At 43.0% G+C, this 23726-nt stretch overlaps 2 protein-coding genes across 6 annotated transcripts in view; both read left to right on the plus strand.

The window, feature by feature from the left end:
* The window catches only part of CPNE1 (copine 1), a 44191-nt gene extending 28303 nt beyond the window's left edge, over positions 1-15888 (plus strand). For 2 of the 5 annotated variants that reach the window (XM_026057555.1, XM_026057559.1), the window contains exons 2-16: positions 91-219; positions 804-983; positions 1868-1942; positions 2183-2254; positions 2930-3013; positions 3512-3601; positions 7456-7554; positions 8664-8750; positions 8848-8907; positions 9335-9468; positions 10114-10168; positions 10247-10298; positions 11696-11829; positions 13597-13833; positions 14723-15888. In XM_026057555.1, the coding sequence (XP_025913340.1) occupies positions 91-219; positions 804-983; positions 1868-1942; positions 2183-2254; positions 2930-3013; positions 3512-3601; positions 7456-7554; positions 8664-8750; positions 8848-8907; positions 9335-9468; positions 10114-10168; positions 10247-10298; positions 11696-11829; positions 13597-13833; positions 14723-14839 (1605 nt within the window). In that variant the 3' untranslated portion in view covers positions 14840-15888. Of the gene's footprint in view, positions 1-90; positions 220-803; positions 984-1867; positions 1943-2182; positions 2255-2929; positions 3014-3511; positions 3602-7455; positions 7555-8663; positions 8751-8847; positions 8908-9334; positions 9469-10113; positions 10169-10246; positions 10299-11695; positions 11830-13596; positions 13834-14722 lie in introns of those variants that run through there. The other 3 variants (XM_026057547.1, XM_026057560.1, XM_026057568.1) reach the window with 3 other exon arrangements.
* Positions 15889-20293: 4405 nt separating this feature from the next.
* LOC112977886 (fer-1-like protein 4) overlaps positions 20294-23726 on the plus strand; it is an 11575-nt gene continuing 8142 nt past the window's right edge. The window contains exon 1 of the mRNA XM_026090785.1: positions 20294-20357. Within this exon, the coding sequence (XP_025946570.1) occupies positions 20294-20357 (64 nt within the window). The remainder of the gene's footprint in view (positions 20358-23726) is intronic.

Genomic DNA, 23726 nt, shown 5'->3' on the forward strand with positions numbered 1-23726 from the left:
GGCGCCGGGGCGCGAGGCCCCGAAGCGGCGCCTCCGCGGCGAGGCCCCGTCGGAGCTCGCTCTTACGCCTCCCCTGCGTTTTGCCCGCAGATGGCTCAGTGCGTGACCAGGGTGGAGCTGTCGGTGTCTTGCGAAAACCTCCTCGACAAAGACGTTGGCTCGAAGTCGGATCCCCTCTGCGTCTTGCTCCAGGATGTGGGAGGCGATCGGTGGGCTGAGGTAAAAGTGGTTTGTTACCCCGACTTTGCATTGCAACGCACAAAAATTCAGTTTTCTATAACAACTGTAAAAGTTGCTAGGTGCTGTTTTTCCTAGTAGTTGCATAATACATTTAATTGTTATATTAGCATTCAGCAAATAGTTCCTGATTTTCATACTCCAGATGCGAGATGTTCATTGGCTTCATTAATTGTCTGCGTATTGCCTTAGAGATACAGGAGGACACTAGTTTGCCTGTTACGACCTGACCTAGACTGTACCCTTTCCTTTTCCCTGGAGCATGCAATCGGAATATAGTGCTTCATGGCTTTTTTTTTTTTTTTTAACATATTCAGAATTTCTCCATGCTATAGCACATTTCCTATTCAATGCAGTTTGGTTTTTTGCAGAGCCATGGGTAAGCGGGATGGCGGTGGCTTGGTTTGTCGGTTCATATAAAGCATACAGGCTACGTTTGCATACCCCGGTCACTGCCTGCGTTTAAACCAGAGATGAGACCAGGGGAATGGAGATTAAGAGTGTTATGGAAGAAAGCATGATTCTTGTTCGTATTAATTAACTGCTTTTCCTCTGTGTTTGTACAGTTAGATCGAACGGAGAGGATAAAGAACTGTCAAAAACCTGAATTCTCTAAGAAACTGGTTGTCGACTACTACTTTGAGAAAGTGCAGAAACTGAAATTTGGCGTGTATGATATTGATAATAAGTCCTTTGATTTAAATGATGATGATTACCTTGGAGGGATTGAGTGCACGCTGGGACAGGTACATGTAGAAATATGTTAAGTGACCTACAAAGTAGAGATAACTGTTGGCTTTATTATGGCAAATGGGAGGAAAGACTGGTATATTCGAGGCTTTGACACATTAAAATTTGAAAATGTTTTGTTTGTTACACTTGTTTAACAGATTAGTTTATGCTGCTAGTGGATGTAGGTAGAAAAACTGTTATGTTGAGCTCAAGTTTCTACTTGATTTTGGGAACGCTAGTCAAGGAGCACGTGCAGCTCTATTGTAGGGTCTGGAAAACACTGGAAAAACTTCTTGTGGAGATCAGAAAATGTGTGTGATTTGCAATTAATAGCATAAAATGGGAAGCTCTTCTAGCACTGAAGGGAGTCTAGAAGTAAGGAATGTGTGGTGTTTGGAGAGCTCTAATAGAGCTGTTCTTGTATGTGCAGTGTCCTTTGCGCAAAAAGATGATCAGACAGTAAATTTAGGGAGCTAAGACTATCTGAGATTTTGTATTTGTTTCCTGAAGAGGCATTTGTATAGCTAGGTAGGAGAAGAAAGGTAGAGTTCAGGATATTAAAAAAAAGACTTGATAAAATAAAGTCTTTTCTGATTTTTATTAGTTTTTGGCTACTTATAGTGAAAATGTCTTTTTTTTGTCACAAGGGAAGCAAAAATAGGAGACTGAAGTTAGGTTTGGAGACATGTTGGTGGGTACTATTTTGTGGATATTGAGAGAAAATAATTTTCAAGCTGCATAAACATTTCAGGAACACAAATTCTGATGGCTGTCACTTTTGAAAATGAATTTAAATCCTTTTAGGTCTCTTAGGAGAGATGGATAATTTTACTCTTGAAGAATAATTGCTTGCTTTTTATCTAACCTGACAGATTTATTTTCTGTCTTTTAACCTCAGGTTGTGTCCAGCTCAGTGTTCACCCGACCTTTGGAACTGAAGAGGGGAAAACCAGCAGGAAAAGGCACTATTACGGTAGATGAGCTGTTTTTCTGTGGGGAAAAAAATACTTCTCTTGCTTTCATGTATTGATGTCATCTGGGACAGTGGTTTTGTTTTATTGTGTTTTCAAAAGCTGCCCTTGTAGCATACAGGAAAGGTAGATTCTTGTAACTATACACAGAGTTTTTTTCATGCACTAAGTATGTTCAGAGCTCTGTTTTTGTTTTGTTTTGTTTTGTTTTTTAAATTTGTTTTAAAATTTTTATGGCGCAGATTTCAGCAGAGGAGATTAAAGATGCCAGAACTGTGTCTTTGGAAGTTGAAGCTCGAAACTTGGACAAAAAGGTATTGATTCTGTAAATGATATTGTATGCTTCTGCAAGTGTTGACTATATTTACAGTTAGTGCTTTTCAGCCAGGAATCTCACTGTATTTGCCGACGTTCAACTAAGCTATGTAATCCACTTGTGGAAAAAGGCTCATTACGTTTCATTACTGGTAATGAAGTGGACTAGAGACATGATTTTGCACTGAAAAACATGGTGTCAACCTGGAAACTTAACCACTGTATTAAGTTTTGAGAGATTATTTTTTCTTTAGAATTTTCTGTGTGTTTTATTTGATTAAGTTATTGTCTCCAAGGAATATTTTAGCTGTGCAGTGAACTGGGCTTTCTATAATGTTATATAAGGAAGAAAAGGGTGAGATGTAGGTGTGCTATATTGATGTTGTTTTAAGTCAAGGACTGATTCAGGGCATCAGTGACCTCACTGCACAGTCAAATGGCATGATTTATGGTAACAGAAATGGTCTGAGGAGGCTCGGTCTTGGAACTGGTATATTGTGATGACTTTGAAAATGAGGCAGTTTAAAATAGTAAAGTAAAATAAAAAAAGAAAACAAATTTGCAGTTTGTTTGACTGTGCTTTTTTGTAGAGTGGTATGTAATGATTAGCTAGCTTTCTCATTTGAATAAAATACAGGAGATTGATTACTTCTGTGGGGGTTTTATGTTTGCAGGATTTCTTGGGTAAATCAGATCCGTTTTTGGAGTTTTACAAGCAGAGTGATGTTGGAACATGGCAGCTGGTGTACAGATCAGAGGTAGCGTTTCTACACTGATGTATTTCTTATTGTTGAGTTGATCAGATAGCCTGCTCCTGCCAAAAGCAGGGGTCCCACTCCTGGTCATGCCTTGCACCAGCTGTGCAAGAAAAGTTGTCATGTACCCCCAAAAAAGGATATAGCTCACTGGTGTGGCAGAAAATTGTTTACTTTCTGCCTTGTCAGTGGGTCAGACTGGTTCAGGGAAGAGTCCCACCAAGCGAGACGAAGAGTAGCAGAACATCCCCTTTTCGGTGATGATGAGCTGTGTTAGATTGGCTCGGTTGTAAAATTTAACTTTATCCTCAGCTACTAGCCCGTATTTCTTATAGCACCTTACCTTTTGCTTGGTCTCTCATGCATGTTGCGGTCTGTTAGATTCAATTCACTAAGGCTGTTATAGATTGCCCCAGAAGAAGCGCAGAACCCTCATGTTAAATTTCTTAATAATTTGTGCACAGCATCCTTCACATTATATTATTTATTGTAATTTTTAAGGTGATTAAGAACAACTTAAATCCATGCTGGAGGAAATTCAGTGTTCCCTTGCAGACATTCTGTGGTGGAGATTTTAATAAACCTATCAAGGTACAGACTTCAGAAATTCTGTGTTTATTGTTGTAAGTAACCCTCTCGTTGTTGACATTAACTATGAGCTATCAGGTTGTCTAGTCATATTTAAATTTTTAGATTGCTTTTCTACAATAATAATGTGGCAGATAAGTGATTATATGTCTATTAAATATGAAACCTGTGTTAAAACATGAGTTGTCAAACTGAGAAGCTGGGAAATGCAGAAGTGACGCACTTTCTAATGATTAGTCATAAGAAGAATTATGATTAATTATCTGACTATTCTGGCTTTTTTTTTCCCCCCTTCCCTAATATACTATTTCTAAGTTAACTGAGATACTCATATATATTGGACAAGCTTGAATGGCTGACAATACTGTCAGAGAGAGTCTTAATGCAGTTTTCCACTTCATCCATTCACATAAACAGGGGCTTATCCAAACTTCTTTCTGGTCTAACTAGAAATTTGGGTTTGAGTCAGAACTGCAGTTCCTTGAGGTTTTGCATATGGGACTCTCTGGTCCCAGATTATGGAGGTAACAGAACAATTAAATCTTATAATAAGTTACTACAAAAAAAAGTTTCATAGCAGGTTAATGTGTTGAAATTTCTGTTATTAAGTAATGCAATGTTAATGTAAAGGCATTTAAAGCCATAGATAGTTCTAAGTGAGTAAAGTCTCTCTTTGCTTATTCAACTCCTAAACACTTTTCATTTGCAGAATTTTCCTGCCCCATGATGTCAATGAAGAAATTGAATGCTGGAAGTTTGATCTTAAAGGTTTAGCATAAAGCATGCATGCTAATCTTTTTATTTGTGCAGCATGGCAAATCCAAAGAATTACTGAGATGATTACCTTGGAAACAGATTTTCAAGTGTGCTGGGGTTATTGAATGTATGGCAATGTTCTAAGTGGTGTTCGTGAGCTTTATCATTGGGCAGTTCTAGCTCAGAAGGAAGTCCTCTTGTTACAAAGTGAACAGCAAATGTGAAAAGGAGTTTGGCAAATGATAATAAGTATCTCTTTGCCAAACTGACTTAAACACAGTTCAGGCGTTCTGTTACATGAGGTTGTATTTCCTGTAGTCCAGATCAGTTTGTTTTTTTTAGAAGCTGTCTGTGCTTTGCAATTCACTTTGGAATGAGTTGCTTTTAAAAAGTGACAGATTTTTGCTGTTACTTTCAACCAGAATTCTTGGTGCATTTGCAAGTGCTCCATTAAGTTTCACAATGCATCTGTGAAAAAGGAATATATTGTACTTCACTTACTGATTAGAAAATTCTGTCAGAATGGGAAATCCAGACTAACAGACAGGCATGTTGCTAGCAGCCCTAAAAAATACAATATTGAGCTGGAATTTCATAGAACAGTAGGAGAAAAATGCTGTGGGGCCTTCAATTATGTTAGGTAGTTAAACCATTCTTTAATGTTGGGACAGGGCAGTTGTTTTACAGAAAGGTTAGCCATTCTTAGCTACTTCATCTGGTATTTGCTGCTCTGAAACTCTTGTTTGGGGGTTCCAAAAAATTATGTAGGAAAAATTATGCATGAAACACAGTAGTCAGTGAATGGAGAACTCCTTATACTGAAGTCAGTTTGATGTGTTTCGTAAACATTGGCTTTGCCAGCTGTGTATGAGGATTATTTAGTGGGAAGTCTGTCCTGAATATGTATTTGAACATAAATCTTTTAATCAAATTAATGATGTTACCTAATATTTCAGTAATTCTTTCTTCATTGTGATGCAGAGTAGTGTTTTCCTTGTTTTCTGTTTTAGAACCACCTCAAATTTGTGACACAACCTAATCTCCTTAAGCCTTTCTTCAAAAAAGGGGGCAATTGAAAGTAGCTTCTCTCCCACCTAGTTGTTTAAATGCTGATAGTAAATGTGAGATTAAAAAAAAAAAACAACCAAACCCCACCTGCCGGTCCATCCATTTGATGGCATATGCATAAAGGAAAATCTGTTTTCTTTGAATTTTGGAAGTTTGTCTTGTGGATGAAAGGGACCTTTTACTTAAATGTGTCCCAATGTTCTTAATGAATATTGAATAGTTCAGTTGCAAAGAAATAATTTCTCAGTAAATAGTAATAGTTCATCAGTCAATAATTACGCATAGTGCCCTGCAGTGTTGCTAGCTGACCCCAAAGTTAGGCTGTGTTTCAGAAAGCAGTTATTGGCAGCTTTTGGCATTTCTGTCCCGTGTCATGTCTTCCACACGTTTGTGGCAGCACAGCTCTACAGGCTGCGCGCTGTGAATCTCAGCCAGTTTTAGAAAACCCTTGCAAAAGGAGTTTTGTTTTAAGCCAGATCATGCTGTGAGCTAATAATGGAACTGGGCCTAAATACAGTTTTATTGCCACAGCAGAAAGAGCAACTTGAAAACAGGAGCAAGGGGGGGGGGGAGGAGAAGAGGTGCATGGAGGTGGTAACTGCCAAGTTCTCTGTAACAGTCTCTCCAGCAGCATTAGTGTGAAGGAGACCCTGCACTATAAATCCATACCTTGGTCTCTGACAAGAGCATCCTTGAGTAGACAAGCCCTGACATAATTGAATTGTTTTTAGATCATGTTTCAAATGTCAGAATTACTGAGAGATAGAATGGAGTTCAGAGAGGAGACTGAGAGTTGCTTCTTGGTGGACTGTGCAGAAGAGAGGAATGGAAAACTGATGGGTTGGAAAGGATAAAGGGGAGAAGGGGGGACTGCAGTCTCAGAAGTGACCTTTTTTTCCCTTTGAGGGGACTGAATGATGATGTGGTGCTTCCTGAACACGCTAGATTAGGCCACACTTCACCCAGCATTTTGTAAAGATTTCCCAGTGATATCAGTGGAAGATCCCTAGTGGATCAAAGGCAGTAAGTAGTCTTGAAAGAACCCTGTCCTCCACTTTAGTGATCTAACCACTGAATTTGACATCCTCATCTAGGTGTTATGGATGAGTTCATCTTGTTCCCTCATCCTGAGGAGAAAACTATCACTAGGATTTATACTGGAGTAACATCAGTTTCTTTGTTACTAAAAGCGGTTCCCAGAAAGAGAGCTTTTGAATCTGTGTAGTGTGTGAACTGCAACAGGGGAGAAAGCAGCTGTTCAAAACTTTGTTTCTTGATTGACTGCTTCTGGAATTACCTGCGTTCTGCAGTCTTATGTGTTGTGCGTGTTACAAATTCTCCTTTTAGTTGCTGATTTCATGGGAAACCATTGCCAGTGTACATCTTACAGTGTGTGCTCTTAGCCACAGTTATTAGCATTTTTTATTTTAAATGTATCGCTCTTTTGCATTATCTAGCTCAGAAGAGTCAAGCTTTCATGATGATGTAAACATAAGTGGTTATTAATAAGTATTTATAATTTGTTTGATACAGAAAATGACTGACAGTGCTCCATGGAAATTGCAGTTTCTTTATAATTCCATGCTATTGCCAGGCATAAAAAAGGAATATCTTCAGAAAGTGCTTGGATAACACGCTTTTTATCAGTTCTTTCCATTATCCTAGTTGTGTCCCTTGTCCTGAATTATCTCAAATTCTTGGGTTGTGAGATGTTTGTGTGGGTTTTTTTGGTTTTGAGGTTTTTATTGCCTCTCATTTTTTGAACTGGGGAAAATTTTTAATTAAAGCAAAACTTTCACTTTGCATACTTAAATGGGTGAGCAATCGTGTGTCGTCTTTTTTCTAACTGGGATTCACTCTTTTACTGTCAGGTCTCAGTTAGTGATATGGATGACACCACCAGTTCAGATTTGATAGGGGAATTCGCTAGCGTCACTGCAAAGCTGCTGGAAGCAGGAGAGCGTGTGGTGAGGAGCTGCCATTCTCCCTAATGCAGTGCACTTGCCCATTGCTTGCTGTCTCTTCCCTTTCAGGTACAGTGCGCAGATCATGATAGCGATGGGTCGCATGACTTGATAGGCATTTTTGAAACTAACCTGACTCAGCTGCAGAAAGCGGGTGACAGCTCTCCGGTGAGCTTTCTCAGTTCCCTCACTCCAGTCCATGATTCAGTCTTTCACAACCCCCTTTGAATATTAACTTCTGATACATATATTTTTAGTTGCTGCTCCAAAAATGATATTTTTCTGCCTGTATCTTTGTATCAGTACGTACGCATCTGGGAGAAATAAAACCTGACATGGGGAGTATAATGCTCCATTTTTCTTGGGTACTTTTACCACTCTTGTACCTAAAGACATCCTTGAGTCCATTGTCTGCTGGCTGCATGCCGTTTTCTCCAGCAGTTCTGCTTGCTTTTGCCTCTGTTGAGTCAAGTGGAGACAAAAAAGGGCTTCTTGTTCACACTTTAACAGAAGAGCCCAGAGGTGGAGCTCATCTCAGATAACATCTGTGCCTGAGCTGGTCATCCTCACTAGCTTTCTGGTCACCTTTCTAGCTAATGGAGAGAAATAGTACTTCCAAGTGGCACTCTTGTTAACTTTTCTGGGGCTTCTGTTTTAGAATAAGATGAATGACTTGCTAGTGGTGCCAGTTTCTCTCTGTTGTCTGTAGTGGAAACCTGAACTCTGATTCTCATGCAGATATCTGCTCTAAATTCAGACAGATGAATCCCCACACAAGACATAGCCCCAGAGAGCTTCCAACTGCCAGACAACTTGATTTTCGCGGTTGTAATCCTAAGGCTGGGGGAAGTATCTTGCCTTTTTCCTTAGCCCATGTGAAATCAGAACTAATGCAAATGAAGCAAAACAGTGTTGTCCAGGATAGTGATCCCACTGCACTTGTGAATGTAGGTGAAATAGGTATAACCTCTTCCTGTTCCCAACTCTTTCCTCAAGACTTTGTCTCCTCATCTTCATTCCCTTCTGTTAACCAAGAAAGAATCTGACCATGTTAAGAGAAATGCTCGTATTTGTGACTTACTTTTCTGCCCTCTGTATGACAACTCTGTTGTATGATTGCTCACAGAATGACACAACATCATGTTGCTGATGAGGGAAGCTTTTCTGAGGTCTTTCCTCATGTGTTTTACCCTGTGTTGGTTTCAATAATTTGCAATGCTGTAAATGCAGGTGTTACTTATTTTGTAATTTGCTTCCTGCATACTTACTTTCTGTAGGTGGAATTTGAATGCATTCATCCTGAGAAGAAACAAAAGAAAAAGAGCTACAAAAACTCTGGCATTATTAGGATAAAATCCTGCAAGGTAGAAGGATTTTGTTTGTTTGGCTTTTTTGTTTTCTGATCATGAAGAAATCTGCTTGCATGGGAGAAGGTGTAACTTTGTCTGTCTGTTCCTCTAGATCGAAAGAGATTACTCTTTCCTGGACTATGTCATGGGAGGCTGCCAGATTAACTTTACAGTGAGTTTGTTTGCCCACTGCACATCTTGGTAAATGACAGGAAAAAAGCAATGAAGTTAGGTGATTCTTTTATTTGCGGTGTGTGTTCTTATGAACTGATGAGCATTGCAGAAAGCAAGTGATTTCATGGTTTTACTTTTTGCAATTAAATAGTGACTCTAATGTATCTGGGGGTTCTTAAATTTCTTTTGAGTAATTGCTTCTTGATCTAGCAATGGAAAGGCTGACTCTACCTTAGACATGCACGTACACCGGGGGAAGAGGTGTGTAGACTTGTTTGCATGTCCCTGTACAGGGCTGCCTTAGTGCAGGAGGAAGGAGCTATGTGGGGCTGGTCTTACCCTCTGTTTCTGGGTATGATTCTTTTTTCTCATTTGCTCATGGTGATTCTTCAGTGATCTGTTGCCATTATTTTCTCAACTGATAGGTGGGTATAGACTTCACTGGCTCCAATGGAGATCCCAAGTCACCAGATTCCCTCCACTACATCAGCCCAGATGGGATAAATGAGTACCTGATTGCCATCTGGAGTGTGGGAAGTGTAGTCCAGGATTATGACACGTATGTAAGAAGCTCTTAACTGATCTAGCCACCACATCAAAAATGTGTCATAGCAGGTGTCAATGATAAAGGCTGATAGCTTGTTCCACAGCTCTAGCATCTGGATGACTGTGGTGTTCCCTTTCCTTGGGAGGAATCGCTCAGGAGCTGCTGCTTCTTCCTGCTGCACCTGTCGCTGCCAGGGGAGGCAGTGGCAGCATGTCATAATTTTATTTGCTTCATTTATCCTTCCAGTTCTGCCATTTTTATGGCCCTGGATTACTCTGTTGCACAGCTTTAATTCTCATTAATCCCTTGTTGCTGATAATGCATTTCAAACACGAATACCTTGTTTGAATTGGGGGCAGCATGTTTGCCTGCTCTGTCCTTTAGCCATATTGCGATTGGGTTGGCTTTTCTCATGCTACTTTGAAATCCCCTGAGAGTACTGTGGGATGCTGTGTTGGAAGGAATCCGGGAACTGTCAAGCTACATGCCTTAAACCCTTGGGTAACTGGTGACTGGCCTAGGAGAACTAGGTAGCGTGTCCCTTCTTCATGGCAGGAATTTAATCTTGGTCTTCAACTGTTTTTTGGGAATAAAACAGAATAGGGAGGTATTAAAGAAAGGTTCTTAAACATTTTTTCTTGTTGCCTTTCTCTCCAGGGACAAGCTGTTTCCTGCGTTTGGGTTTGGAGCTCAGGTTCCTCCTAACTGGCAGGTAGGGGCTTCAGAACACCGTGAAGTTGCTCTGTGCACGTCTGCATTCCCTGATTGGTTGTAATGTCCCCTTTCCTAGGTATCTCATGAGTTTGCTTTGAACTTCAACCCCAGCAACCCTTATTGTCAAGGTGAGAAAATCTCTTTATTAGTACTTTAGTAAAGAGAGACTAATGTTTGAAGCATTGCATTTCTTTCATAACTAATGAAAAACAGATGCAGCCCCAAGACACGCAGTAAACTAGATTTACTCTCATCTGGACACTGTCAAGAGCGAACATGTGTTGATGAAGACTTCTGTGCAGTCTGCATAGGCTTCAGTGAAGGGGTCCAAACTTAATTTGATTGTTAGTCTGGACTGAAATTTTTGTTGCTGCATCCTGTTTGCTTTTGGTATGTTATGGGTGGCAGTGACTTGAGATTAGCCTGTCTGTTCTAGTCGTACTTCCAAAGCAACCATCTGCTAAGGTTGTTAGGGACTATGGTTACTTCATCAGAGTGTGTATATGTTTGAATGTTATCTTTTGAAAATATTGCCTTAAAAGCTTGTTTTCTTTACAGCCATGTTTTTTTTGTGGTAGTTATTTGTAGTTGTTCCTAACTATTTTTAATGGCTGTTTTGTAACCTGGATTATGAACTATGTCAGCATGCAGTGATACAAAATTGTTCTCGAATGAGCATTTTTTCTCAGTTCAGTTTTTTTCCCTCTGATCTGAGGCCAACAACAATGGGATCTGAGATTCATTGTTAAAATCCAGGCACTTGCTTGGTCAGTTCAGCGTTGTCTGCCTCATTGGGATCTGTGTCCTTGCTCGTTAATGGCCCCTGCACTGTGGTTTGAGAGAATCTTAGCAGCACAGTTATCACACTAAAACCTGCGTGGAGGGCAATGTGAGCAGCAGTGGCAAATGAAGCTCTATCAATATAAGGTAGGAACAGGCCTATTTAGATGCATCCACACAAGAACGTGCACCATTTAAAACCAAAATTTTTAATTTAGTAAACTTGATAAAAGCTTCTTGCATAGGAAAAACCTTAGGAGTTACTATTTCTGTTATAGAAGCGTTTGAATCCTGAATCAGGAATCATTGTCCAGCATGCACACAAGGAAAAATAAACAGTTACTGCTCCAGAGAGCTTCTGACCTTTTTGTCTAGTTAGAGTATAAGCAATTAAACAAAACAAACTGGAAGGTAGAAAGGACAAGGTAAACTTAGTCATCAGCATGCTTTCACTGGATTATTTTTCCCTAAACTCCCATCAGCTTTTATGTTAGAGTCACAAAGAGTAATGTGAAGATACAGGATGGGGAAGAAATCTGCAAATCTTATCTCTGCAGATGCCCACTGGTTTCAGCAGTGTGCTCTGTATACTCACTGCTATCCTGCAGTTTGATCATTTGTCCATTAGGAGTTCACATCTGTGTGTGAGTTGTTATCTCTTGCTATACTACTTAATAGTGCTTAGAAAAGAATTGGTGGGGAAGTTGCAAGGCTTTTGTTGCAGCTTGCTTTCCTTATATTACAGGGATCCAAGGAATAGTGGATGCCTACCGCCAGATCCTTCCTCAGGTCCGACTCTACGGGCCAACCAACTTCTCTCCTATTATAAACCATGTGGCAAGGTTTGCAGCACACTCAGCGCAACAAGGGAATGCTTCTGTGAGTCTATGTCCTTTCTTGTTGATCTGTCTTTGGGGGGTGTTTCTGTTTTCCCTGTTCTTGATGGGATGCAGTGGAACGGTAAAGTGGTTTCTTTTTCCTTGCTCAGGACCCCAAGTTTGACTCTCTCTTCCCAGCCTAAAATGAGGATGTCAGTACTCTCCTGGTTCATATTGTTATGTACCTGTACTTGGTTCATATTGATATTAGCTTCTGATGCTCAGTGATATTTATTTCTTCTTTTTGCAGTTTGCTGGCGTTGTACTTTCTGTTGAAGTATATGGGTGAGCTGTGTTGGCTTTTAGACCAAGTGGACTGTGTCAGCAGTTGCCTCACCCTAACCTCTCTCTTGACAAGCTTCATAACCTTTAGGGAATGCACAGTATAAGGAGGCCCCATGTATTTTATTCCAAACAATTTTGCACTCAACAATATATATACAGAGAAGACCTGAATAATATCAGAGGGTTTGACCATTTGTCCTGCCACGTTAGCATGCAAATCAGGATATCTAGAGGGCCAGATTAACAAAGTAGTGTGGTAATTGGTAAATCAATATGCAAGTTGCTAAAAGCACTGTAGGACATTCGTGCTACTCCTGTGGTTGCATTGCACATGTCTTATCTGTGTGCTTGTATGCCCATGGCTGGTGTTAAAATTCAACTCCGTAATTTAAAACTTCAGTCTGTTTAAGGACAAAAAGCTCATATCTCCTGATATGCTTCACTGATTTCATTTTGACGGCCCAATTAAAAGGAATTTTGAGGTACACTGTCATGCTTGCTTCATGGTCTAGCTGTATCAATAATTATAGCTGTGTGTACATCCAGTTCACTTCATTTCCCATGCCATGGGGTGCTCAGTCTGAGAGATTGGTAGTTTATATTTCTGAGAGTATTTCTTGGCCTTCCTGACATGTGGGGGAAATCTTATTTCTCTTTATATGTTAAATGTCTCTACATCTTATTATAGATGACAACCTAACTATTTAAATAAAGAATCTGTCTAATGGGGTACAACCATAATCACACTTGTGTTATTTGCTTTTGGAATTGAAAGTTTGGTTTTCTTTTGTTTTAATTTTTAGTCTGTAAATAGTTGCTATAAAAGAGTGATTGCTCATTTCAGAATCAGGTGGTAAACCTTAGCCTTTGGAAACAGAAGGAAATTTTAACACTTTACCATGTCAGTGTTTTGATTTGAGGTATTTTATTCTTTCCAGAAAGGTTCCTGTGTGCCTTCCCTTTTGCTGTCTCTAGAGTGTCTTTGTGTCATGAGGTTTGTCACTGCCGTGCTTTGAGATCTCTGACACTTCTAATTTAAACTCATGTCACTACTCGTGCCAAAAAGAAGGCTTTTTTTGAGGCACTTACAATCAAGGATATAAAATATTAAATTTCATCCTTTTTGAAACATCAGTGAATAAAGCAGCATCAAACAGTGAGTTTTGTAGGCAGCTTTGTTGATTTAGTAGTACTTCACTCATATTTAGTACTTTCTGCCAATGAATATAATCATTCTTTATACTTAAAAATTGAATTTAAGCTTCTGTTTTTTTACCTTATACAGAAGGAATCTGAAGTGCATAAGGAAAGGCGATATGCATATGAAAACACTGGAATAAGCATAAGTTCCTTTAATGCTCTGGTTTTGTTTTATTCACCACACCATCTGCTTTCTTTTTCAGAGTAAGAAATTGCTCCATTTGCCTTCAATTATGTGAGTTTTAGTGCTGAACTCTGTGTGTTTTTTCCTTATGTTTTTCAGCAATATTTTATCTTGCTGATCATCACGGATGGAGAGATCACTGACCTGGACCAAACTAGGCAAGCGATTGTTAATGCCTCTAAGCTGCCGATGTCCATCATTATTGTTGGAGTGGGTGAAGCTGATTTCAAGGCAATGGAGTTCCTTGATGGAGACAATGGTGTTCTGAAGTCCTTGACAGGAGAACCAGCTGCACGAGACATTGTTCAGTTTGTGCCTTTCCGGCAGTTCAAAAATGTAAGTTATCTTTAACTTCAGAAGAGTCCTGGTGCCAGTATGTATGCAGTTATTGCATCCAAATAATTTTCATTGGTCTGGAGAATTTATTAATGATGTAATGTATGAATTCAGCAAATTGTCACAGGAAATGCTGTCCAAACTGCTTGTTTCTAGTGAAAGCTGTGAGGTGTTTGCTTCTCCATTAGAAACTGAGTGCCTTATCACAACTCCCTTGCAGCTTTTCTTAAAGAGTTCTTGTTTTATTGTTGATTGAGTGGCCAAGAGACAGTATACTAAGAGTTAGAGGGGAAAAGCAGATGCTTTCTCTTCCCTCCTGGAATGCAACCGTTTAGGCAACGGACTGGGGCCATACTAGGCCTTATCTCTGTTTCTGATGTTAAGTTCCATGAGTGGTTTAAGCTGATATTGGACTCCCCTGCTGTCGAAAGAAATCCTGTCATTCCCCAGCTTCTCCCTGCTTTTTCTGTTGAGACTAAGATTCATGAATGTCATACAGTGAACTGGATTGAAGAGTGTAGCCAAATGAAAATTAATCCTAAATAAAAGAGATTGCTAGTGGTTGGGTCAGTTTTCTGCCTAGCTCAGGGTATGGGTCCTATAAAGGCTGTGTCACCTTGGGATTGGGGTTGCGGCAGTGCAGGGATGGGAAAAAGTGATTTCTTTCAGTGGCAGTACTCGCCGAGACTGACTGGAAATGCTCCTGAAACTGCAGCAAGGAACTCTCGAAATAGAGAGACATGAATGAGAAGCAGACCATGCTGCCTTCTCAGCCTTGTTCGCTTGACAGGCGGGGGTGCACTTTGAATTTGATAAGAGAATATGTCACTGTGCTGATAAATCCTTTCTCTGCAGTATCTTTGATTTATTTTCACTGTTCTCCTTGCAGGCTCCCCGGGAAGCTCTTTCCCAGATGGTTCTGGCTGAAGTGCCTAAGCAGCTGGTGTCATACTATAAGTTGCAGGGATGGCCACCTGTGAAACTACCAGAAGTAAAGAAAATGTAGTGTGCAGCCTGACCCTGGCCACATGTATCACTGGGATGTGGAGAGCTGTCTCTGCACCCACTCTTCTTTTGTGCACTACAGAACGCTCAGTGCGTCGAGAATGCACTGTTCATACCAAGTTCTGTTGTCTGCTTGCGCTTTGTATCTCTTATCTTTCCTGTCCCTAATGGGAAGAAACATAAATATGGAAAAAACACAACTGCTGGCAGTTTTTCTCACAGAACAATAGTTCTTGTTGGTTTTCCACCTTGCAACAGTGACAGGATATGCCACACATCATTGCTCGGCATAGCCCAATTCCTGCTTGATATCAGAATGGGCATGTGCACTGAACCGCACAGCACTGCTCTCACACAGCACTGCTTCAATGCTGAGGTCTCTAGGGCAAGTATTGTAATCATGTTTACCATAACGATACCTATCGTGTATTCCTTGATAGGGTTTTTCTTCTATCAAGCTGCCTTGGGAATGGGGACCCTTCTATACTGATTGGTACCAAAGTCTGTTGGTTGGATGCCTGAGGTAGTTCTTGTGCCTTCATAAAGTGCCAGTATATTTTTGTATGTAGAGGTTTATTTTTAAATTTCAGTTACCATACTTATCAGCCATTTTATAAATTACATTTTTCTATTTGCAACAGCTGCGTCTGTGATTTACTTTGGAGCCGTTCTTGTAATGTAAGAACACACTGCACTTTGCTTATTTCTGGGAGGATTAATGAGGTATGTGACTTTCAGAATCCAGCGGCTGCAAACATTGAAATAAAGATGCTTGAATGATTTCCCTAGTATCAAGCAGTTATCAAATGAAGAAGTAATTATCTGTGGAACTCCAAAAAGGTGCTTCGTTGTCCTCAAAAATGTGAAGCGTGTATTATTATGTGGTTTGAGTACTGTGGAACAGGCAGATGATAACAAAGCACAATTGCTTTGAGGCAATGGAGATAATTCATTTCAAAATAAGAATAAAGAAGGAACTTGGGCTTGTCATTGCTCTATAAGTGGTCATTACTCTCAATTTCATAAATAAATAATCTGCTTTGATCTATAGCCATGTCTGGACTCTTATTTCCTCTCTGGGCTTTTTCTTTTGTTTTCCAGCAATATTGATGTTGTGGTTTGTGGAAGATCTTCACTATAGTATTAGTGCCAAGGAGTCAACATCTGAGTTAGCTTAGGTTGAGTGTGAGCAACTGCAAAAGCAGAGCAAGTTAAATGTATAGCCTGTAGCTCTGTGCTGCAGAAAGATGAGCTGTTTGTTTAGCATCAAATGATGAAAGAACTCATCTGTTCTACTGGGCACGCAGTAATTGTGAGAAGAATTTGGAAGACTGCCCTAGTGATTTAGCATATGAAATTGGTAGGTTACAAACATGTGAAAGCAAAACTTGGGTTTGAACTCATATCATCAACCAGATTAGCCACTCTGATGGTATTTGCCACCAAAATCTAAAATATGGCTTGTGTTTGAAGGGCAGTGTAACCAGGAGCACCACTGAGCAAAGACATGTTTTTCCTTAGTTTTTCATTCAAATATAGTTTTGATTGTGATGCATTCTCCCAGGTTCCATAGGCAGCAGACAGTTTCCTTCCTCCAGAGAAAGCTGGAGTATCTCTAAAGTACTTAATCATCTAGCCTGCAGCACCCAATTTTCGTGCACTCAGATTCTTGAAAAAAAAACAACAAGCCATCTTTCTTCTTGTTTGACTGCATAAACTATGTTGTAAGCATGGGAGAGGGGGAATAAAACTCTGCTGTCTTCCCTGAGAAGCTGGACTGTGGCTGTGAACACATTGTTATGTGTTCAGCTGCTTACAACCTATAGGCAGAACTCTCCTCAACTGTATATCTGTAATCTGTTTCTGCAAATCTATCCAAGACTGTTTTTTTTTGTTTGGTTGGTTTTTTTTTGAAAGTGTGGAGAGAAAAAAAAGGCAATTGCAACAGTGATCCTGAAGGCTCAGCAATCCTTTGGCCCAAGAAATACCAGCAATAATGTGTGGGGTTGATTTCAGTTCAAAGGGTTTCACTGGCAAGATGTTATAAGCATGTTTTGACTTTTCTTTGCTACAGTATTTAGAGGCAGAATATGAGCTCTGAGAAAGCTGGGCAGCAGAATGCACAGTGAGAAATGCATTTCTGCTCTCGTTTTTAAACTTCTGTCTGCTCTGCTCAAAAAGAGGAAAATAAATGTATCTTCTCTAGTACCTGTCTATCTTCACTGGCTATGAAGGGAGCTTAGACGATTGGAGTAGCTGTCTAGTCTGAAGTTACCTGAGGTGACTGCTGATGCTGTAGTCATTTGATGATGGGAGTGACTTTCCCTGCTTTGGGAAGAAAAAACACTCAACTGTTGTTTGAGGACAACTACTGTACTGGTGTGGACCAAGATGAAAAGCCATTAAGGCCAAGCTTGGAATCTGCTAAATCAGAACTGCGCAGTTTTGTCTAGTTTCTCTCAGTCTTGACTCTTATTCTCCCCAGAGCTCCTTCTCTCAGACACAGTGAAGACTGCTGTTAGCTGTTTTGGTCAGAGGTTAGGATGCATGTCCTGTGCCTCGTGCCGCCCCTGGGTGTAGCTGGAATGCAGAGTTACAGCATGTTTGTTGCCTGAGGTAGAGCAGAGCCCGGGTTTTCCTCCTCAGAAGAATCTGCTGTTCTTTCAAGTGTTTGCTCACCCGGTGGGTGTGCCCACTCCCTGCCATTCCAGACCACTTTTTCACTCTATAGCCACAGTGGGCATGTTCAAGCTGTGTCCCTTCTGATGATTGCTGTGTGGGTGTAGAGAATACTTTCACCTGTGCTGTCAGTTCTTCTCAATGAAAAGATGTGGCATGTGATCATGTTCCCATTTCTTCTTGCCCTGGCCAGGTCCTGTTGACACCTCTGGACTTTGGAAACCTGTGAAAGCTCTACAAGTGGTTCGACTTGATCATCTGCTATTGACTCATGGGTTTGACTGGACAAGCCCAGGTGGTCAGGATTGTCCCCATCTTTATTGGCACCAAAAATAACTGAGTTTACTCTTCCAGTCTTGGTACCAACAGAGACTGATCAGCTCTCAAAATCAATTTAGGGGGGGAGGGAGGAAAGGATGTATGTCATGTGGTACCTGATCCAGTGCTGTCCCACCGAAGGGTATTCTGTCATTCTGCTTGGTATTTTCTCTTAGGCTACTGCAAACTAGGCCAGGTAACTCCCATGGGGTAAACTGTTACCAATTGCTTCTCTTTCCATCACTCTCCTTGGTACAATGTTCATCCTATGTTGGTGCCAGCACACAGAACCAAGTGAAGATTCTTCTTCCCTCACATGTTTTCTGCACTAGTATTTAGACAGTCTTTCTCAAGGTAACACCATTACCATCACTGGAAAAGTTTCTTCATAAACACTTTCACAAGGCCCTGTACGGTCAACTTCTTAGGTCTGTAGAGTTCAAGATCCATCACCCATATCTTCTCCTGCGTAGGGCCAACTGTTGTCCACCTTGTACCCCAGCTTAGCGCTGGATTCCACAGACACTGTGTCAGCAGGTCTTCCTAGTGCCCTTTTCACTTATGTCACTTGGACATTGACAACTTGACTTACTACTTGTTTTTTCCCTTAGGGGAGGCTTTGCACACCATACAGTGTAGAGAGGAGGCTGCTCATCCTTCTGATCAAGTTATAACTTTCAGGAGCTGTCCTGTAGCACAGTAGTATCCTTGTCGGTCCCAATGGAGAGTGAAACATCCTTGCAACACTTTAAACATTCTCTATCAGTGCTCACTGACATGCATCTTATTTTGTACCAGCAAGGCTATTAAGTCCTTCAGTGATCTTATGGCAAATGATAGCTGTTTGCTGTCCAGAAGTGAGAAGTACAAACAGGAGGCCTTGGTTCCCCAGCATATCAGAGTTTCCATGCTCCCACTCGTGATCTTTCCCATGTTGAAATGGCAGTGGCTGAAATGTCTGAACAATTGCTTTCTAAAGACAGGAAGGATAAGCCTGGATGGTTTGGGAGGAGCTTGGGCACATTTGTGTTTCTCTGTTTTGTACTTTAAATACCTGATACTTTTCTCCTTAAATGACACGGTCCTGAACATGTTTATGACCTGTAGATTTTAGAGAGAATTTCTGGCTGAAGTGAAGGTTATTCATTTTCAAATAAGTGATCTGCATGTGATTGATGTAACACCTAGAATCACATCTGCAATGGGATGACTGTCACAGTTTGGTCCCCTGATACCCCATGAAAACCTCTGTCACGGTCAGTCTGAGACTGCATGAACTCCTCTGTTCAGTTATGGACCCACACTGAGATAACCTGCTTACTAAGTCTGTCCTTTGTACTTCACAAGAGACCACAATTTTAAGCACTCTTTCCCCTCCCCACCCTCAGAGACCTCAGCCCTCTTTCACAACATGGATGTAATTACGGTTGGGGTAATCAGTCCTGTAGCGTCAGCACTGAAGGTGTTCTGGTAATATAACCTCTCGGCATCCCTCTTCTCTGTCTACATTCCTGATGGTTTTTCTTCACAAGTTTTTTCCTATCTGCAGTAACAGGCTATCTTCGTACCAGGGATACGTGGATTTAAAGCAGGCACTTTGATCCCCAACACTGTTGCCACCCATTCTCAGTGATTTATTCATCCGTATTCCAGAGTCTTTCTGCCCATCCCCTTTGCAGGAGAACCTCTCACAGAAGGCTTCCTTGCCAAGAGGTAGACCTGCTTCTGGGCATGTTGTTCATTCCAGAAACAAAAGACAGTTGCAGACCTGCTGCAAATTTAATGAAGCAGATGTCTTCATCTGCAGATGAGGCCTCAACTACCAGCACCTCACCATCAAAAGAGCAGCTTGGTTCATGTCTCTTGATTCTCATATTTGCCCTGGAGAATCACAGAGGAAACTGCTGTCCAGGACCACCATCAAAATCTTCATGGAAGTGTCAGAAGTGGCAGCATCTCACTGTGGACTAAAGGGCAGTTCTTCATCCTGTGATCAGTTGAGACATGATTGATCAAAAAAGAGCATTTTCAGGCACTGAGGTCTTCAGGTGAACACCCCAGAAATCTGTTTTTGCTGGTCCTAGCCACAGATTCAACAGGCACCTGTGACTTGCTGTCAGCAAAGGTGTTTCAGCTTTGTATAAATTGAAAACTACTGGATGTGGGAGCTCATCAGGGAGTGCTTCCCTTTTAGGGAAGCATATTGTCACATGTCCTTCTAGGACACATGAGAATAAATACTTGGGACAGTTCATGCCAAACTATGCCATGAGCTGCAGGCTCATATAATCTCTGAAGGTTCTGCTATCCATACAGAGTTCCCTTCTGGTGCAGAACATGCTCCAACTCCCTTCTCTGCCCAAAAAGCTTTAGTAAGTTGAGGAGCCTACTCAGAGTCTAAGATGTTGCACAGAGGAACTACAGACCACTCAGCCTCACCTCGATCTCTGGGAAGACGATGGAGCAGTTAACCCTGGACACCATTTCCAAGCATATGAAAGATAATAAGGTGATCAGGAGTAGTCAGCATGGATTCACAAAGGGAAAATCATGCTTAAACAGCCTGAGAGCCTTCTATGATGGAATGACTAGCTGGGTAGATGAGGGGAGAGCAGTGGATGTTGTCTGCCTTGACTTCAGCAAGGCTTTCGACACTGTCTCCCATAACATCCCCATAGGCAAGCTGAGGAAGTACAGGCTAGATGAGCAGACAGTGAGTGAATTGAGAAGTGGTTGAATGGCAGAGCTCAGAGGGTTGTGATCAGTGGCGCAAAGGCTAGGTGGAGGCCTGTAGCTAGCGGTGTCCCCCAGGGGTCAGGACTGGGTCCAGTCTTATTTTCAACTTCTTCCTCAGTGACCCAGATAAAGGGACAGAGTGCCCCCTCAGCAAGTTTGCTGATGATACCAAACTGGGAGGAGTGGCTGATACCCCAGAGGGCTGTGCTGCCACTCAGTCAGCAGGCTGGAGAGATGGGCAGAGAGGAACCTCATGAAGTTCAGCAAAGGCAAGTGCAGAGTCCTGCACGTGGGGAGGAATAACCCCAAGCACCAGGACATGCTGGGTGCTGACCTGCTGGAGAGCAGCTCTGCAGAGAAAGACCTGGGAGTGCTGGTGGCCACCAAGTTAAGCATGAGGCAGCAATGTGCCCTTGTGGCCAAGAAGGCCAATGGTATCCTGGGGTGCATCAGGAAGAGCGTTGCCAGCAGGTCAAGGGAAGTGATCCTCCGCCTCTACTCAGCCCTGGTGAGGCCACACACACCTGGAGTGCTGTGTCCAGTTCTGGGCTCCCCAGTACAAGAGAGACATGGCACTACTGGAGGGAGTCCAGCGAAGGGCTGCTAAGATGATGAAGTGGCTGGAGCATCTCTCCTGCGAGGAAAAGCTGAGAGAGCTGGGCCTGTTCAGCCTGGAGGAGAGAAGGCTGAGGGGGGAAATCTCAGTGCACATAAATATCTGAAGGGAGGGTGTTTTAAAGAGGATGGGGCGAGACTCTTCTCAGTGGTGCCCAGTGGCAGAATGAGACACAACAGGCACAAACTGAAACATAGGAAGTCCTGTCTGAACATGAGGAAAAACTTCTTTGCTGTGAGGGCGGCTGAGCACTGGAAGAGGTTGCCCAGAGAGGTTGTGGAGTCTCCTTCCTTGGAGATACTCAAAAGCTGTCTGGACAGGATCCTGGGCAAGGTGCTGTAGGTGACTGTGCTTGAGCAGGGGTTTTGGAGTAGATGATCTCCAGAGGTCCCTTCCAACTTCAACCACTTTGTGATTCTGTGATTCTGTGATGTTTAGTTCCCACAGGGACAGAGACCGTTTTACTAAAATTAACACGCTGTGTTCAAGTGAATGCAAGTGATACAACCACTCTGGGTGGTAAGGAATCCACACAAACTGCATTGGTAGATTGATAATTTTGATGTGCTTTGAGCAAATATCAGATCCACCCATCAGCAGCACACACTGGTAGTCTAAATGTCTCATTGAACAGCCTGAATTACACCTCCTGCACCCTGCCAGCCACGACTGGGAATGGAGTCAGTGCATGGAGCTTCCTGTGCTGGCCTAAACTGAACTTCTCATTCCCTTGGGTTCACAAAAGTGGTCCCAAATGTTGCTGGCCTGGCATTTTTTGTTGCTGCACCATGAAACAGCATCCTCCCCACCATTGCTTGTTTCCACTACCGCCAGCAGTGCTTTCCTGGCGCTCCAGGAAGTTTTGAGTAATAAGAAGATAAAGGGAATAACCGCAGGGCTCGCTTCGAAGCTGCCTAGTATTGCACAGGCATGATTCACTGCTTGGTGTTTGCTGAGCAGGATTAGGCTCCATGTCCTGGGGTGCAACATGCCCTTTATGGCACACGTGGGAGCAGGTGTTTCAATGCCACGTGCCTAACTTTGGTCTCTGCCAGACAGTGGGTGGAGGAGCCAGACCCCCCAGGAGGAAGAAACATTTTCAAAAGCCTGATTTTACAATTACTTTAATCTGGCCTAAGTCTTGGCTCTAGAAGGGCTCTGGCTCCAGTATCTCTCATTTATCAGTGCTTGTGCAGATGTGCTTCGAGCTGGATCAGAGACCAAGCTGGGCTGCAGCCTAACCTGGCCCAACTCTGGAGAGTGGCTCCGAATGCAGCCTGCTCCCAGCGTGATGTGCACCAGGTCTTCCTCCTGTGCCATGTTGAGAGGCCAGTGTCAATGCGCTTTGGTGCAGCTGGACCTTCTGCCAGCTGATCTATGGCTTTTAATGCCGAGCACTATCCTACAGGGAGCCTGCACCAGGCTGCAATGACTATCCCAAGAGAGTGTTGGCATCCTGCTAATTTCTGCCCACCAAAGCCAGCTTAGCTCCTCCGGTTCCTTGCTGTTTCAATATGTTTCTGTTTCCCTGTGCTGGGTAAGGTGTAAGATGAACAGGGGCTGCTGAGCACACACCGAACGCAGAGTTTCCTCATGTCAGGGGAGCCCAACCCTTCTAATCAGAGGGCCGAGAGCCGGCCTGGGCAGCTCCTTTCCCCACCCTCCTTCTGTTTGCTTTGGAGGGTTTTACCGTTAAAGCTGTGATTTAGAAGCAGTTTTGTTCCCCCAGCTGGGGGCACTGAAGAAGCCATTGGGTTTGAGAGTGAGCAGTGCTGGAACACGAGCTGTGGGCTTCTCTCCGAGGCTCTGGGGCGTCTGTAAACAGAGCTCTGCTCCTGTTGGTCGCCGCAGTGCTCCCATGGCGAGCGGCCAGCTCAGGCCGGCGTCCTCTGGTCCCAGGCTTCGGAGGAAGCCACATGCCCCATCTGGGGCAGGATCGGGTTGCATCAAGTTTGACTTGAAATGCGGCTGTGAAATGGCAGGCTCTTCCTTTGATTCCCTCTGCGTATTTTCCCATCTCCTTCCTTTCCAAGCCCCAAGCGCAGGGAGAGCCCATCCTGGCCAAGGCATCCTCCCTGCACCTGCAGCCTCCGTCTGCAGTCGCTGCCCCCGGCCCACTTCCTCGGTCCCGGAGGAAGGGTTGCAGCGGGTGCCAAGCTGGGAGACAGCCTCCATCCCTGCGCCTGGGCTGGGGGCCTGCTGGAGCCCCGCTGTGGCTTGGCGCTGCTGGGGGCATGCAGGGATGATGCCGCCGAGGCCTTGGGTTCTGGCCGTCGCAGAACACGGGGCAAACATCTACGAACAGCCTCTCCGAGCACCTTGGGGCTGGGGGCTCCCCTCTGCCGGCCGTGGCCCCAGGGGGGTTGGGCACTCCTGGGCGAAGGAGAGGGGCAGGAGCCAGAGCAGGAGCGGGGGTAGCACAGGGCTGAGGCAGGGGCAGGGGCAGGCTGCCCGCAGGGCCGTCGTCCGCCCGGCGCCCGCCCGGCGCCCCGGGGGCTGCGCTGGGGGGGCCGAAGGAGGCCGAGCAGCCGGGGCGGCC

The sequence above is a fragment of the Apteryx rowi genome, unplaced genomic scaffold (genome assembly GCF_003343035.1).
Source record: "Apteryx rowi isolate R43461 unplaced genomic scaffold, aptRow1 scaffold_0, whole genome shotgun sequence".
In the NCBI taxonomy this organism is placed as follows: Eukaryota; Metazoa; Chordata; class Aves; order Apterygiformes; family Apterygidae; genus Apteryx; species Apteryx rowi.